This window comes from Camponotus vicinus, unplaced genomic scaffold (genome assembly GCF_025532165.1).
Source record: "Camponotus vicinus isolate PSW18456_S1 unplaced genomic scaffold, iyCamVici1.0 SCAF_3, whole genome shotgun sequence".
Classification (NCBI taxonomy): Eukaryota; Metazoa; Arthropoda; class Insecta; order Hymenoptera; family Formicidae; genus Camponotus; species Camponotus vicinus.
Window position 1 is genome coordinate 20,027,706 of NW_028141967.1, and position 16,764 is coordinate 20,044,469.

A 16,764-nucleotide genomic window follows, 5' to 3' on the forward strand; every position below is an offset into this window, starting at 1 on the left:
TTTTATATAGAATTTCTCTTGGATTTTATTTTATCTGCAAAGATTCAAATGACAATGTTTCAAAATTAATCATGCTTTTATAATTTTACTCTTCAATGGTGTTATTGGTGGTAGTATTATTTTCAAAGAAATATATGTGCAAAAATATTTTTCATAAGTACAATTTTAGAGTCACATAAAACTGAAATTTTATCGGGAAATTTCAAGATAAATTTTAAATTTTGGTGCTAAGAATATTTTAAAAATCGAATTATTTAGTTTAATAATGACATTTGTTTACAAAGTCACAAAAACTGACTATCTCTGAATGTTCGCATAAGACACGTTCATATCGTCAAAGATCTCGAGGAGATAGTGGGACTAGTCCAGCGAAATCTTTCGAACAAATCGAAGTTCGCGGGTGACGAGAGAAGCGACCCCGAAACTTTTGTCCCTCCCACAGATTTTATCCCCCCAAAATCTTTTATTCCTCGCCTCGCCTCGCAAAAACTCTCGCCACGGAGAACGTCAGGTGCAGGGACGACATCCTGGCTACAGCGTATGTGCGAGAGAAAGAGGAAAAGAAAGAAAAGAAGGACAGGGGAAGAGCGGCGACAAAGACGACCGAAGTTTCTTTAAGCGGCTAGTGGTCTGCGGAAAAAAGCTGTATTGTAAAATTGAAGAGATAAACAACGCGAGTGGTGTGCGCGGAAACTTTTCTGCGGGCGGTAAATCTGGAATTTAACCGCCAACAAGAGTAATTTTGCACAACAATAAATAAAAGTTAGCATCGGACATATCGGAGGAAGTAATCCGTTAGTTGATATATAAGTGTAAAAGATAATACACGCCAGCGATTATTTTGTAGGACGTTCTGTACAACATGATGGAATTGTCAAGTGTGCGTTCCCGTATTCTATTTATACGTTCCAATATTTTTCTATATATTTTACTCTCGTATGAGGATTATCTAAAATGTTTTATTGCTACGGCTTGAAAGCAAACCGATGTTTTTCATTATACAGTGCCGACCAATTTATTATCCTTTGTTATTTTTCAATGTAACATAACGTTACACGCTTTATTTATACGAGAGCAATGAATATTTCCTTGATTATTATAGTCATATTCACATTTCTTACAATAAGTTTGATGTTTCAGGAAGCTTTTTCGGTGAATGAGAATTTGCTATTTTAAATTGGCGCTTTTCATAATTTTCTTTTCAAATTTTGATTAAAAGTAATTTTGATCATAAAAAATTTTGAGAGAGAGAGATTATAAATTTTGATTATAATATAATTAATTTATATAAAAATAAATATTGTTTCTCTCTCTGACAAGGTCGAAATAATAAATTTTCTTTGCGTTCCTAAAGTAATTTCTCTCTTGCCATTCACGCGGAAATATTTCACTCCAGTACCGTGTGAAATGCGATTGTCGCGTAGGTGCACGAATTTGTAATGCACGGTTAACGTGCTACTGAGACGTGCTGCGTATCCATCGACATCGTCAGCCAGTTGCTCCCGCGGGACGAGCTCTCGCAAACCCCGGTAAACGTGCTTCCCCGGCATGGCTGCTTCCAAACACCTCTCTTCCCCTCGCTACAGTATCGTTATGTAGCAGGATAGCATGCTTACCACTACTCGCCATGATATCGCAGGTGGACGTAAAGGATAGATGGTAAAGGGTGGATACTCGAGACGTGTCAAAATTTTCCATCTTCCCCCGTTTGCAACAAAAATCCCCGTCGTAAACCATTTCTACGGTAGCCCGGGGCGACTGCTCGACACTACTTCGCTACCTAGAAAAATGTCAATTTTCGAACGTGACAGTTTTCCGATTTACCGTTGGGGTGGGTCGACGCGTTAAACGGTTTCCGCGGGGCGGAAATCGAGTGCTCGCGCGACACCTCGTTCCGTCTCGCGGATGGACGAACCGGACCGTCTTGGTGTGAACTGTCGCGCGAGAGACAGTTGGTCTCTTCTTTGAAGATGAAAGATCGCGCCCATTTACGGTACAGTAAAAGATAAGATCTCAATGTCGTTCTTTGCAATAAAGTAAGAGAGACAGACGGAGATAGCCAAATAGATAGTTCATTTAGTTCTAGTATTTTTTAGATTATTATATTTTACGGAAAACAGTTGTGTAAGATAAGTATATGATAAAAATCCAAATAGAAAAGAGATTAAAATAGTTGAAAGAAAAATGGCGATATATGAGACAAAACTAAGGAAAAAAATATCCAAATTTTTTAGAATACGTTATACAGACAAGGATACAGTGTAAAAATAGATATATTAAGTAAGTAAATTTAAATTAAAAAATTTACTGCAAGAGAAAAATTATATTAATTAAAATAAATTATACATTATTAATATAAATAAATAAATATCGTATATATAAATATATCGTATATACATATAAATAAATATCATAAATATAAAAATTTCAATTTACAATAATTATTTTTGACTAAATATAGAAGAATATCAAATATAATTCATTCATTTTTATTCATTAATTTATTAAGACTTTATTAAGACTTTTATTGTATCTGCAAAATATATAAAATATGAAAACATAAAATATGAAATATGTTATAATTATGTAATTCATTTCTTAGTACCCATGTTTCAACTTTACTTTTGCACCAATAATTAATTTTCAGATTATATTTCTATGTATATATCTATGTATATTTAATGCTATCTATGTATATTTGATGCTATAACATCGCGCACTAAAAAGAAATATGGAAGTTCAATCTATTAAATCTGTTAACTTCTTGAAATGCTACTACTATTACAAGGTCTTTTTAATAAACTCTTTAAATGTGTTACTCGTAATGAAGCTTGTATAGCTCACGTTCTGTAAAAAGAGAAATGTGTGTGTGTATAAGGGAGCTGAAAAGCGCAGTTAAACGTCGAGTACCTCGAATGCACACGTTTACCTAGTTACATCACTGTCCTCTAATATCGTTTCCTGTAATTCCGACTCACGTACATTGCAATCCGACGGAAATATGCGGGGATCTGTGTATTGCTATTAACGTATGCTGCTCTATTAGAAAAATAGAGACTTTAATTTATTTTTTTAATTATACTAGATGAAAAATGATGAATTTATAACGATTAGTTGTTAAAAGAACTGACACTAATATAATTATTTCATAAATTTATTGGCAGATATCTGGATTAAATTCATAAAAATGCAAATAATAATGTAAAAAGTAATATTCTAACTATCAAAAAGTCTTAATAAATGCCCGAGTTTAATCGCTGAATGAGTTCTCAATATACTAAAAAATTGTTGTGAAATTTTTATATTTGTAATCGATAAACAGGATGTGTACATAATTGATTATCAATGCTATCTTGGTGTGTATCATATTCGATTATTTCAGATTTATTTCCCTTGGCATGCGACGTGATTTATTTCGCTCGTGCTTCGCGAATGTATTTCTTATCGGATAAGTTTTCGTGATTCTTAAGCGACGAGCTCGAAATCACTTTTTCACACTTATTGCCTTATCGAACTTCGAATGTTCTTGGCTGAGGAATGCAAATCAGCGGAGCTTAACTTAGATGAACCCTGTCGTCCAAGGAAAAGAGGTATAGAGAGAGGGTGCTGAAGGGTAAAGGGGAGAGAAGAGACGCGAGACGGCGTGGAGATCGTGGGAAAGAGTCAAAAGTTTTGAATTACCAAGTGCAACGCCTCCTCTCCTTAGAATCCAAATGTCGTAGACGGATTAGTTTGACTTTCAATGGATTGGCAATCGGTGCAAATGCGACACGCCGTTAGAATACGACGATGACGCGCGCACGTTATGATAATTGGATGCAAAATATGGTCAGATGATACAGTTGCTATCTAATTGGATCAATTTTCTGATAAATTATAAACATCACTCATTAGAATAATTCGTTTAAGTGATGATTAATGCTCGAACAGCGCCGAAGCGCTTGTTGCGCATTCATTAAATTATTTCATCAATATATGTAAATGAGTGAAACTGTTAGTCATGAAGTATGTACAATTCAATTAGATATTTATTTCCCCTCTCTAACATCCATCATCAATTATTTTAATTAAAAATACGATACAAATTTCGCCTTTTTAATAAATTTAATATTTCTAAAAAGACGAAAAATATATTTTGTCAAAAACTGACATAATTTTCAATAAAAAATAGCGCTTCAAAGTCACGAGAAAGCTCGGTTATATCTCGCTTATATTATTATCAAGGAAGAAATAGGCAAGAAGCTGTGTACTCGCGACAAAGCAACCCTCACTGACGTATATACCCATGTCTGTCCTACAGGATATCTCGATACGATTTTCCGTCGGGATACGAAGAGCCGGCTCGAAAAGGAGTTTGAAGGTTCCTCTCGGTTTTCCCGGCCCCGTCAGGCTACGTCCTGCATCACAATACTTCTCCAATTTCCTGAGCAAAAGTTACGGGACACGTTCCATCATGACGTCACGGGAACAAAGCTCTTTCTCTCTCCCTACCGCCTCGCTCGCTTCTCGCACCACGCAAACCCTCAAGATCGTTTCCCTTGTAGCTGGTTGCTCCTTTCGTCCTCCTTATACCCAGTAGGACATAAAAGAGGGTAGTGGGGATAAATAACCATTCGGGGTAAACTAAGTTTGCGCGCGCCGCATCGAGGAGAGGAGGACTTAAAGATCGCAACCGCCGACAGCGACTTTCGTTCGATCGAACGCGTTCGATCGTTAACCGTAGACGCGATTCGTCTTGCTTTCATTGCATCTGCCAAGTTCCCGCCCAAGTGACGGGCTCGGATATGCAAAAATAATGGGCAGGCCCGCGGACGGCTCATTATGCTTTCGTCACGACGCAAGAACTTGTCGCGTTATCGAAAGGAGGGAAAAACTTTGCGTGGCTGTGTGTGCTCATCGGGAGATAAGAAAAAAATGCTCGTGCTTGAGAGAAGTTCAAAGAGTAATCTGTCAATTTTATAATTTATTAACCGTGCGAAGAAAAGATTTTAATCTTACAGATGGAATTTTAGTCAAAAATGTTATTAGAAAAATAGGATAGACAAAAATAAACGACGATTCTTTTTTTTTTTAAGTAAATATATTTAATCGTAAGTAAATATATTTAATTAATTTTTTTTAAGTAAATATATTTATTAGAATTTATTATAATTTGATACAAATTTATTATTATGAATATTTATTTATTATAATTTATTATAATTTTATACAAATTTATGATAATCTAAAAAATAACGTTTTTTTATGTATGTTTTAGTTTAACTTAACAATATCGAGTATCTCGCAGTACAAAATTTCATAAAAAATTCTAAGAATCATTACGCCAGCGATTGCAGAATATTTAGCTTTTCTGAACGGCAGCCAATTTAATCGCGACTTCTTCGTAAATACTACCGAGTTCCTTAACAACGATCCACTTATATGCAGCGAATCGTGTAGCAAAAGTACAATCAGCCCGATGGCTAATGCGCTCTCATGGCCGATGGGCGGTAATTTCGTGTCGTCTAAATGGAATTTGCAATTATCCATCCCCGACAAGATCCTGGACCTAGTATCAAGTTTCTCGATACCATCCCCGGATCGAGACCAGCCCTTTGGTTTACTCGAGGTCCAACTTAGGAAAATCGCTCGTGTAAGATGCTTGTGGTTACGCCGTTGATAAAGGAATGGACGAGCTAGAAATAGAAAGGCATGCGGTCGAGGAATGTTATTGAAAGATGTATTCCTCAAAGCAGTATTGTTGTGCAATTAAATTACATATATATTGATATCAGAAAATTTATACATTATTAATAAAATTTACCATCTTTTTTTAACATCTACAGTATATTTAAATTTAAATATTTTATATTTAAATTTTTCACGTAATATAATATTTTGTCGTGCCTCTGTATGATAATTGTTTTCTTTATATACTGAAACTCGTGAGAAATTCTTTTTTGTTTAAAAAAAAATTAAGACCACAAGATAGCGTCGTTTAATGAAGCCACGTGGCGTCGCGTGGCAAATGTAGCGCGCACGCATTAGCGAGCTGGAAATTTATTAATATTAGAATCCGACCTGTATACAAGAGAGGGGTACGCGTATACAGTTTCGCAATAAGGGCAAGATCCCTCGTGGGACCGAGAAGGGAAGAGAAAGCAACGGGAGAGAGAGAGACGGAGAGAGGGAGAGAGAGAACGCCAGCGACTATGAGAGGAAGGCTAACTGCCGGGCGTGGACTATGCGCGCCACGTGTAATTAGCAATGTTCCGGGGTGTAGGGACTCGACTTTAATGGAGCGCGTCGCATTAACTCCGGCATTTGCACGTCAGGCACGAAGATCGAGTGGAGGCCCGCGCGCGCGCGGATATGCCTCCTTCTTCGACCGACACAAATGGAAGGATCCGAGGGATTCCTTGCCATCGTGCGAGAAATCACCCGTCGATAATTGTCGTCGATCAACGGAAGATTCATTCTTAAGAGAAGATACCGAAAGAAGGATTGTGGGAGATTCTGCTTTCGATCATTAACGCAATAATAGTAGTTGTTAAATTCGATATGTGCATAGTCAAGCTACATCTAAATTTATATTGAAAATTGTATATATCATATCTCTCTATACGTTGCATATGATATACCAGTTTTCGAGAACATGAATATTCGATTATATTTCACGAAAAAAAGATGAAGAGCACACACATCAAAAATTCATATCCGAATTTGAAGAAAAAAAAACCGTTCAATTTATATCTAGGGCTACAGGTAAAGGTCTAATAATAACTTCGAGAGAAAAATTGAGATCGGAAAATGTGCGCACGGTTTATAGCGCAGCGCTGCAGAATCGCGCACGGTGTAAGAAAGTCAACTTATATCATCTGGTCTGGAAAGAGGCCGGGAAAGAGAGGGTTTGAAGCATTCAATTTGCGCAGGTGTGTTGTTTCTCGCTACACTTTCTCAATATTCGAGGGGTGCGCAGCGCTGCCATTTTCCCGTAGCAGTAAACTCAGTTTTATTATTGATAGTCCGGCATTCGAAGTACCATTCTCCTTTTTCCAGGAAACGATCCTGGTCGCCTACACAACGAGCGATCTGAGCGCGATGACTCGCTCGCGCAAAAGACGACACTGATACGCGTCCGAGACCTACATACATCCATGTACCAGATGCTTGCCGTCTTTTTATTTCTCTCATTGTCTGTGAATTATTGGCAAGCTACGTTATTATTCTTTTGCCATATATTACTAGTTTAAATTCCAAGCAGTAATGTTTCGCTTGTTTCCTTGTCATAAAACTCACAAATTCAAGGCAAATGCTACGCGGAAATGAAAGAGACAAAATTGCGGGGTAATCGAATATTCATATAAATGCGCGTTTCGTTAAATCAAACTTTTATAAAATCTGAAGACAATCGTGATCTCATTTTTTCTACAGCGACAGCCGCCGACATTCTCAGGACGGTTAACAAAGGACGAAACAAAACACGAAACGCAATTCTTATAAAGGCAATTAAAAAATATTACGCGAGACCCTCGCCTGGAGCTCGCATTACCTCGCGATTCTCCAACCGGTTCTGCGCAAAATAAATATGCTAATTTCAGTCGTAAAATTTCCGACGGCGAAATTCCGCTGAATTCATTTGCAGACTTTTCCGCAAAGTGTACGTTATTGTACTTCCTCCCTTGGAAGCAGAGAGCTGTGTGTCGCGAAGTGCAATATATTAGAGTCCTTTTGCACAAAGAGCGAATTATGTTCATGCTTATACGACGTTTCGAAGACGCACTAGACTGATTCTAATCATCGTCCCGAATTATCCATCATTTGATAAGAACATTTCGGTTTATAATTGTAGCACTGTATTATTCAGTGTGAGAATTTGATAATTTGCTTGAAGATCTTAAACGCTTTGTCGTTGAAAATTATTATTAAAAAAATAGAATACACAAAATTTGACTCTTAAATAAATTTGGATGGTTATACATTTAAATTTATAATTAAGAGAATATAATATATTATATAAATATATATGTAATATTTTTTATAATATATATATATGTAAGATTCTTTATAATATATATATGTAAGATTTTTTATAATTCGATGTGTACTTCGAACGAAACCTGACGGAGGTTTAAGCATTTCCTTTTGCGGATCGCTAAATATAAGGAATATTTTGCCGTTCAGCAAAGCTTCCTTAAACTATTCTGCATTCAACACGATGCAATCGTGCGTCTCGCTTACCGTAAATATGCGTGGAAATTGTAGGAAGCGATTAAGTAGCATTCGAGAGACCGAGTTAGCTAACTTCATTAGCATTCAAGGGATATGCTTTGTGGCGTCTTCTAATTTAATAGCGCAGTTTGGCTAGAAGCCACGACCTTTCGACTGCCGCGCTAGTTATGATAATAGCATGAAAAGGAATTTCAATGCACACACGTGTTGTATGTATGATTGGTATTCGGTATCGATAACCAGGTGCGACATATCGACGATTCGTGTTAGCACAGGTGGTGCAATATAATACAATAAACCATATAATTTACACACATAATCGTATATTAAAATAACAATTATAATATATATATTCACATTGATTCTTTGTATTGTTAGATTGATTTTCCTAAAAAATGTATATACGTAATATGCACAAGTAACGATATACGATGTTCATTTTATAATACTTTTGATAAATGAATTAAAAGAGATAAGTTAATTGGAAAAAACTGCCACATTAGCCGGCCTTTTTAAAAATATCATTATCACTGTATTCAAATACTGTGTATTTTAAATTATTCGCATTTTTGTCTTAAGAAGTTAACACATTTTCCTCCGGGCACCTCGTTTCTAGTTGCGCATCTCCGGGGAGATAAGTCCAGGGAAAAAAGTCACGTTCATGCGGTTTATCCGATTTTCCGCTCTGAACCGTCGACTCGCCTTCGCCGATTTCTCGAGAAAAGAAAGCGCGAGAGGCAAAAAAAGCTTGTCTCCGTCAACCGCGCGCTACACCATTTTCAAAGCGATGGTGGCTCGTCGTAAACGCCTCCGATCGCTTCGACGCGATCGGCGCGAAGGCTCGCCGAGCTCGGCAGATATTTTAATGGAAGTTGGAGAGAACTCGACTTAAGATATTTCGTTCGAGCGGGGCGAGACCGTTGAAGTGTTCATAATGAGATGTTAATGGAGTAGCCGGGGAAAAAAGGTCTGTCACTCGTCACGTCACGATATCGACAGGTCTCTTTCCCCGATCGGGATCCCTTCGGACTTCCTCCGTCGTCTCTCTTCTTCTCGGTGTTTCTCGGGTTTGATTTCTTCCTTACAGAACCGAGGAACACCTTCTCGCGTGTTCTTGGATCGAAAAAAAGCGAGGAGCGTATAATCCATTTTGTCCTTACCGCAGACTTCGCTTAAAAACCCCCTTTCTGATAAAACCTTTCTGATAAACCCTTAATTGACAAGTAATCTTGCATCGAAGACGAAATCCTGCCGGCGAACTTGCTTGGGAGGGGAGGGAAAAAAGAAGGAGCTAATAAACCAATATTTTTTATCCTAATGAGGATAGATGGTAGCCGCTAAAAGTACGAAGTCTCCCGTCATTTTTTAGCAATTATCGGCTCTGTTCGTCCCTTCGGCTATACCGCGAGACGTTTTATATCCAACGATAATGATCTATGATAAGACGACACGGAGTAGAGCGAGCAAGTTGCCGATGTTCATTAATTCCGCGATTAAGTCTTTCGGAGCGAGATTATTCTCTGCATTTGAAAGAAGTAATCTATCAAGTTTATTTTAGCTAGACTTTAGGGACAGTTGGCAAGGGGTTGTATTTAAAACGGATATGATATGATTTAAGGAAATTTAAAATTGAGATTTATTAATCAGATTATAACACCAGTCTGCGAGCGGTACCCAAATAAATCGGGATATAAATTTATATAACGTCAAAATAGATACGAATTATCATATTGCATTAACCAATTTAGTGTATTAGTTTCAAATGAATTCAAGCGGAAATCTCGACCCAATAACAGAAGCATTTTGTAAATAATGCTGTGAATGAAAAATAAAGCGAAGACGTACGTAAATATAATCGAGGTCAAGATATCGATTTGCAAGATATTATTATAAGTCTCTTGTTGGAATAAAGTTCGGAACAAATTCGTTGAATTTGTACGATGGCAGCATCACCGAGACGGACGTGAGAAATAACACAGATGGAACACGGGGAAATATTTGATGCGATACAAGTTCGGTAGTTGCGAGTATCTTCAGCGAATATTTGATAACCCCAGGGACGCGCTGTCTAACTTATAACCAGGAAATAACACCAACGAGGGAGGCGGCAAGTGCCGGTATCACTTTGGATTTTGGCCAACTTTCTGTTTAATATAAATGTCCTCGTCAATCTTGCGCGAAGGCCGATTGCGCGTAAACAGGAATTAAAGTCAATATAATTCCGACGATCCTATATTTCTATGAATAGATACCGTAGTGGAAAAACGTAAAATAAACTTGGAGAAAATCTATTTTTAACGTATTGACGTATCGCGTGTAGCATTTACTTTCTTTTTACCATGTTGCGTTGAAATTCAAGAGTAATTAAAAAATAAGTGATATGTATACAATGCAAACGGTAAAAGAAATATTGAACGATGCCAATCAAATAAATACAGCGTATTTTATTGAATACAATGTAAAGACCTGACGAGATGCCACGAACGGATGCTATCAATACTAATTAAAGTAGATACGGATTTTACGCCAAAAAATGCTGAAAGAAGTCGTATTTATTTTTGAATGCAGATCGATTCGTGGTAACATAATTATATAGTTTATAAAGTCCGTTCATAATAACTTGTTAATGAAAGTATTTTCGTGTCTCAAATCTTATGTTGTTGTTTAATTATATCTTATTAAAATCAATAATCAGATAAAGACTTACTCTCGCCAGATGAAAACTAAAATAAACGGATGGTTAATAACATTCAGTCTATTCGGCACATATATCTTGGCACTTTGATGTCTCGAGGCTCGGACTTGACGTGACTCTAACAGTATCGTCTGTTAAAGCGAGATTCTAGACTCTTATTCCCGCGATGTCGTCGAATAGTTCTCAGTTTAACACGCGTCGACGACAACGATACGAGGAAAACGGCTCGTCGATTCGGCGCGAAGTCGTTTCATCTTGACAAACTCGTAAAAGCGAGGCCGAGGGCCGTAAACTCGTTTCGGAGAAGGTCGGCAGAGTCGCTGAATATTCACGAATTCGCCGACTTATCTATCTACCAGGGTACACCAGGGTGGCTCGTATGTGCGCGCGTGTCTTACATATTCCGTATCTAGGTAACCCCCTTTATCGATGCTTTTCTCGCGAACGGAATCGAACTTGATCAAAGTAGCACTTGGGAGTCGTCTGAGAGAAATAATGTATCAAATTTAATTATTTTCTCATTCAATTTTCTTGGTAACATCTTTCTGCCGATTCCTGATTTTTCTCCGGAATTCGATTAATGTTTTGCCGTAAATTTGCAACACTAAAGGGATAATACTTTGAACATGCATATAATGAATATTAATATGCTATAAATGAAAAAAGACGTTTTTTCAAATAATTATTATATAAAGAAATATTAAAGTTCTGCGTCTAAAAAATTGCTTTGTTTTTATAAAATTGGAAATCAATATTCTGAAATTCAATCATTTTTTAAATAATTTATTTAATTATTTTGTTGAATAAATAATTAAAAATTTTTAATTTGAAAGCCAAGAGATGCATAACGTATGCATTAAAAAAGCCGCTTTTAAATTAAAGATTAAAATTTTTTTAATTTATTAGAGAGATGAAAATTCTTCCTTTGCACAAAAACTTTGAAGGAAAACATCTGTTTTTAGAAAAGTAACTAATTATCTTAACATCCAATGCTGAAATAAAGATATTAAATAATATTACGAGATTTTCTTGAAACATTTTATACAGATAAGGAAATTATATTTAACACGTAGTAAAATTTATAATTAGAATTTCTCGCAAGTAGCGATCTGCATATATCAGGACGCTCGTCATTCATGCGCATCAAGATGGTGCGTCCGACATTTATTCAAGGAACTGTTTTTCATCCTCTCTCGGACTCCAAGCCTATCTATCTCACATTCATTATCACACTCCCGCCCGGGGCCCGCCAATTAATCACGAAAAGGAAATAAGATTTACCAACAGTCGTAGCTGAAAAATAATTATCTCGGCCGCATTATCTCTCACGCCAGCTTTATCACAAACCGCCCATTGCTTATCCTGTAATCTATGCACGTAACATCCTTGCGTACGCGCCGTTTATCGGCACGATATCCTCTCTTTTAACCCGTTCTAATACACGTTTTACATTTACAATTACAAAAAGACAGGATTTGTAGACAGCAAAGTTGATAGAATCGCTTTATCGGTTGTAAGATAACATTATATTTAATTAAAGATCTATAATTCTTGAGATTTACTTTATTCGCGAAAATTTTTCGCGAGACGGTAAATATACGTGAATTTATTTGTCGTCGAACAGCAAGACTGGCAAAAGCAGATATCGCATGTTTCTCCATCGACTGTCCGCGGAAGTGGCAACAGTTTGGATTATCATTCTGTTTTGCTGGTCGCAAACGAGGTAGGCAGGTTACAGGCCAGGACCGTCGAGAGATAACGCGCGAATGCAAATTAACGTTAATCCCATTGGACAGTTTTTGCACTTATGCAAGAGAACCGAGTAACTCGTTGCTCTGCGGTCGCCCTTGTCGACATTGGTATGGATTCACGTCGCCAATAACGAACCGCGGCATCGCTCTAGCTTCGTGTTTCGCATTTTACCTCGCCGTCTCGTCTCGATATGTCGACGGCGAAGAGCCGCGGTCCTTTCTCCGTGTTCTGTTTGCTTTAAACTTGCGAGCATCGATAATCGAGTTGCGCGTTCGTTCATTGTATTAACGTATTATTCTTCGCGCGCTGATGAAACGGAAACAAACGGACGACGGACGGGACGGCACTCGGATGTTTTAGTTCGATTAATGCGCGGCGTTAAACGAGTGATGATCGACGAAAGTAGACGGGTGTAAAACACGCGGGAAGATATTTATATGCGAGATATTCATATGCGGAGTAGCGTAATCAATAATATTTACCGATAAAAAATCAAAGGTTCTACGTATTTTTTATTCTACAACAGGCGTATCTTGCGATACAAGTTTTTTTCTATACTGAATTGATGTTTTTTCATTGAAAAATTGAAGCAAATTATACCACGTAAAATATAATTTAATTCTATAAAGATTTTAAAATTATATTTTAATCGCACACACATTAAACTCTTTCATATATGTGTGTGTGTGTGTATTTCCAAATTGAGAATATCGAGATCTCACTTTGCTTATAGCATTTATTTAATTGTAATTTTAATTATTTAGTTATTAATATATTATCACGGGACGATTGACACAATAACCTACTCTGATTATTCCATGGTGATCGAAGACCGGATATTCGAGCGGAACTGAATGACATTACTGGCGGTTTATCGTCGCTTAACGATCGTGTGTATAATGAACGGAAGTAAATTGTGAATCGCGAGCCGTACTGTGCGTATTAAGCGGAACTTATGTAGTATTTATAAAATCGACCACTTTACAAGCTCCGTAACATCGCTACATTATCCGCGGTGCGCATGAGTCATAAAATAATAGACGGCAGACACGCGTGATTAATTTCTCCCACGACGACAGAAAGCGTCTAAAGCGGAAATGCATTTAGAAGCAATTTATCGCCGAATATATACGTGACACGTACTTACATAAACGTGACAAACGTGCTATTTGCATTCCACCCGCATTCGTTCCCGTAAATTCTGCTGGCGCCCGTGATAATTTATAAATCCGCAGAAATAACTTATTTTAACTGACAGCGCGCTCGTCAAAATTGTAACAGCGATGTAATTAAATTTATCACGACATTTATTACTTTGTAAATGTAGGTTTATATAAATAGTATCGCAATTCAAAAAATAGTACCGCAATTCAAAAAATATAATTTCCGAAAATACCGAGGGATATTATCTAAACTTCATTTAACGTAAAAATATATTTTTAAAGAGAAGGAAACTCCTCTATGCATTGATGGTTTCTACAAGGATAATTGGTCAGTTAAAATAAATTACAATATATTATTGCCTTAATATATATTCTTTTCGATATGTGAATTCTAAAAGAAATAAGCCTGTTAATAAATAAACATTGGAATAAACATTTTGTTTGCGCCAACTGCAATCGAAATAATATGAATATTTATTTTTTGGAGCAAAGAAACGCGCTGATGCAATTGCGTTGATAATTAATCGCGCAGTGACCGTAAACGCGGCGTCCAAAATGTCAAAGTAATTTCTTATTCAGAGGGCAGCGCGAAATTAACGGCGGTCTGCTCTTAGCAAAGTTAGTCGAGATACGATCGATGAATGTCACCAAGCGAAACGATACGCTCGACCGGAGAACGCGAACACGACGCGACGACACTGGTGATAGATCTCGAGATGCAAAGCTGCAACATGCCAACGAGACCGAAAGTTCGCTCGCTGGAAACGAACGATAAAGCGGCGAGCAACAACGACGGAGCTAGTGATGCTGCCCGATCGGGTAAATGATCGAACTAACGCTATTGTTTCAGGCATGCTATGCGTCAGGGCACCGGAAACGGAGGTCCGCGCAGAAGATGACGGGGTTAAGTAGATAAGGGAGCGGAGCCTGGTTGCCATCGACGGCGGACGATTCCCTCGGCTCCTCTCTTTCTCATCGCCGCGCACAATGCTCTACCATCGCGCCCTTGTCGTTCTCTTCGCTGTCAACGTGCCAATCGGTGAGTGACTTCAACTTTTTCCCGAAGAAGAACTTGCCTCTCAAAACGATGGAATTTTCGAGAAAACTGACGCGAGTGAAATGTAGAATTTCCCGAGAAACGCGCGAGACACGCTATTCACATTTCCACCTACGTATTGTGCATATGAAACTCGCAAAAGAAGTAAATAATGTTCAATATATCTGATGGGTATTTTATAGGTATTACCTGGCAAACTTGGTTAACTTTCAAGTGTTTAGTAAAACTTCAAACAGTATCTTAAAAAAATTTTCAATTGAATTTAAATACGTTATTATTTGTATATAATTGAAATATGTAAAAATAGTTTACGTGAGAAAATATTATTCCGCGTCTATCGGAAAAACTTGTCAAAATACATTTATTACCGAGCAATCAGCATATGACCAAGGAAATCGAGATGCACATGCACAATTTGTACAGCAACCATTTGTCACATATATCATTCCTGGTCCATTACATCGAGCTACGCTTATTGCGATTGACGCGAGAGTCAATACATTGTGAAAGGTGTCCAATACGAAATCTGTTGTGCCCGACAACGAGCAATAACGCAGATGCAACGGGGGCACAATGCCAACGGTGTGTTATATCCGCAGTCCGGAAAATAAATAAAGTGTGGCTCGAGTATACCACTTTGCTCCGGAAAGCGCGACGCTATCCACCGTCGAGCTGTCAGATTCTTGCCGGAATGTTTATCCAATAGCAGTAAATAAAGAAGAAGCGTTTTTTGCAAATATTTCATCTCGTACTGCGTTACGAGATTTATTGCATCGAGATATTCTATCTTAGTGTATAATATCTAAAATACGAATTGTCAAACATTTATCAAATTCCATTAGTGATTTTCTTCTTTTTTACGTAAATGAATTTTTTTTAAACAAATAATAAAATAATCAAAATGACACGGTTTTATATCATGCATAATAAACAACGAGACGAACTAGATTATCGGATTTAAGCTGAAGCGATTAAATGTTGTTAAATTTTAAGTAACTTAAATATATTATCGCTCTTAAAGTACTAATAATTAAGTAGAAAATAAACTCATGTTTTTATTAACGGTTTACATGTTTATATATATAATAATTAAATTATTTAGATCTAATTGTTTTTGATCTTGAATAAGTATCCTGAATACTGCTACTTCTGCTAAAGAATCGTGATAAAAGCTTAATAGCTTGTATACCATTGTGTAATTACTTTTTCCTTTTTCTGTGATTGATGTACCGATTAACTGCTCGAACAATCGCTTAATGCTATAAATTCGATTTAACCTCAGCCGTACTTGATCTTGACATAATTCCACCAATAGAGAGTAGAAATGTACTGTACCGCACATAACTATTAATTATCCATCGACTATCGACGATCGATACTAAATTGAAATTTGTTCGCATTAAAATAATTCCAAAAAACTTCGGAAAGAGCAATTATATATAATTATTTTTTAATATAATTATTTTATATATAATTATACATAATTATTTTTATATATAATTATTTTTTAAACAAATAAATATGTGATGCTCTTTAATGTCAAATTAATTTTTATGTTTATCTCATAATGATATTATACAGATTAATGGAATTCTCTCTCTATTTAAAAATAAGGCAATTCTTAAAAAAGAACGAACAACAGTATATTTATATTAAGCAATGCAAAAATAACGATTGATTGTCGTCTTTCGGATTTACTGAATTTATTTATCTTCTACCTTTGATGTATTTCGCGTAAAGGAGCTAAAAGCGATCTGTAAATCATTCAAAGGCGCGAATTCGGCAAAGCGCACGCGTAGATACGAAATATTCAAGTCCGAGTTTATTCGAAATTAACATGAGTTAGTCGCGAAATAATGAACGAATGTTCGTTGCAAAGTCCGAAT

General features: G+C 36.7%; 1 protein-coding gene and 1 long non-coding RNA gene across 10 annotated transcripts in view; one reads left to right on the forward strand and one right to left on the reverse strand.

Annotated features, from left to right (window-relative positions):
- LOC145969368 (lachesin) overlaps positions 1 to 16,764 on the forward strand; it is a 157,972-nt gene that overhangs the window by 55,666 nt on the left and 85,542 nt on the right. For all 6 annotated transcript variants that reach the window (XR_014438065.1, XR_014438064.1, XR_014438063.1 and 3 more), the window contains exon 2: positions 14,672 to 14,860. Coding sequence is in view for 3 of the 6 variants with exons in the window: in XM_083095442.1 (XP_082951568.1) it covers positions 14,809 to 14,860 (52 nt within the window). In the remaining 3 variants the exon portion in view is untranslated. The remainder of the gene's footprint in view (positions 1 to 14,671; positions 14,861 to 16,764) is intronic.
- LOC145969370 (uncharacterized) overlaps positions 1 to 16,764 on the reverse strand; it is a 159,072-nt gene that overhangs the window by 38,824 nt on the left and 103,484 nt on the right. For 2 of the 4 annotated variants that reach the window (XR_014438068.1, XR_014438071.1), the window contains exon 3: positions 1,617 to 1,780. The exons of the other annotated variants lie outside the window; for them this stretch is intronic. This is a non-coding gene — a long non-coding RNA (uncharacterized LOC145969370). The remainder of the gene's footprint in view (positions 1 to 1,616; positions 1,781 to 16,764) is intronic. 4 annotated transcript variants of the gene reach the window in all.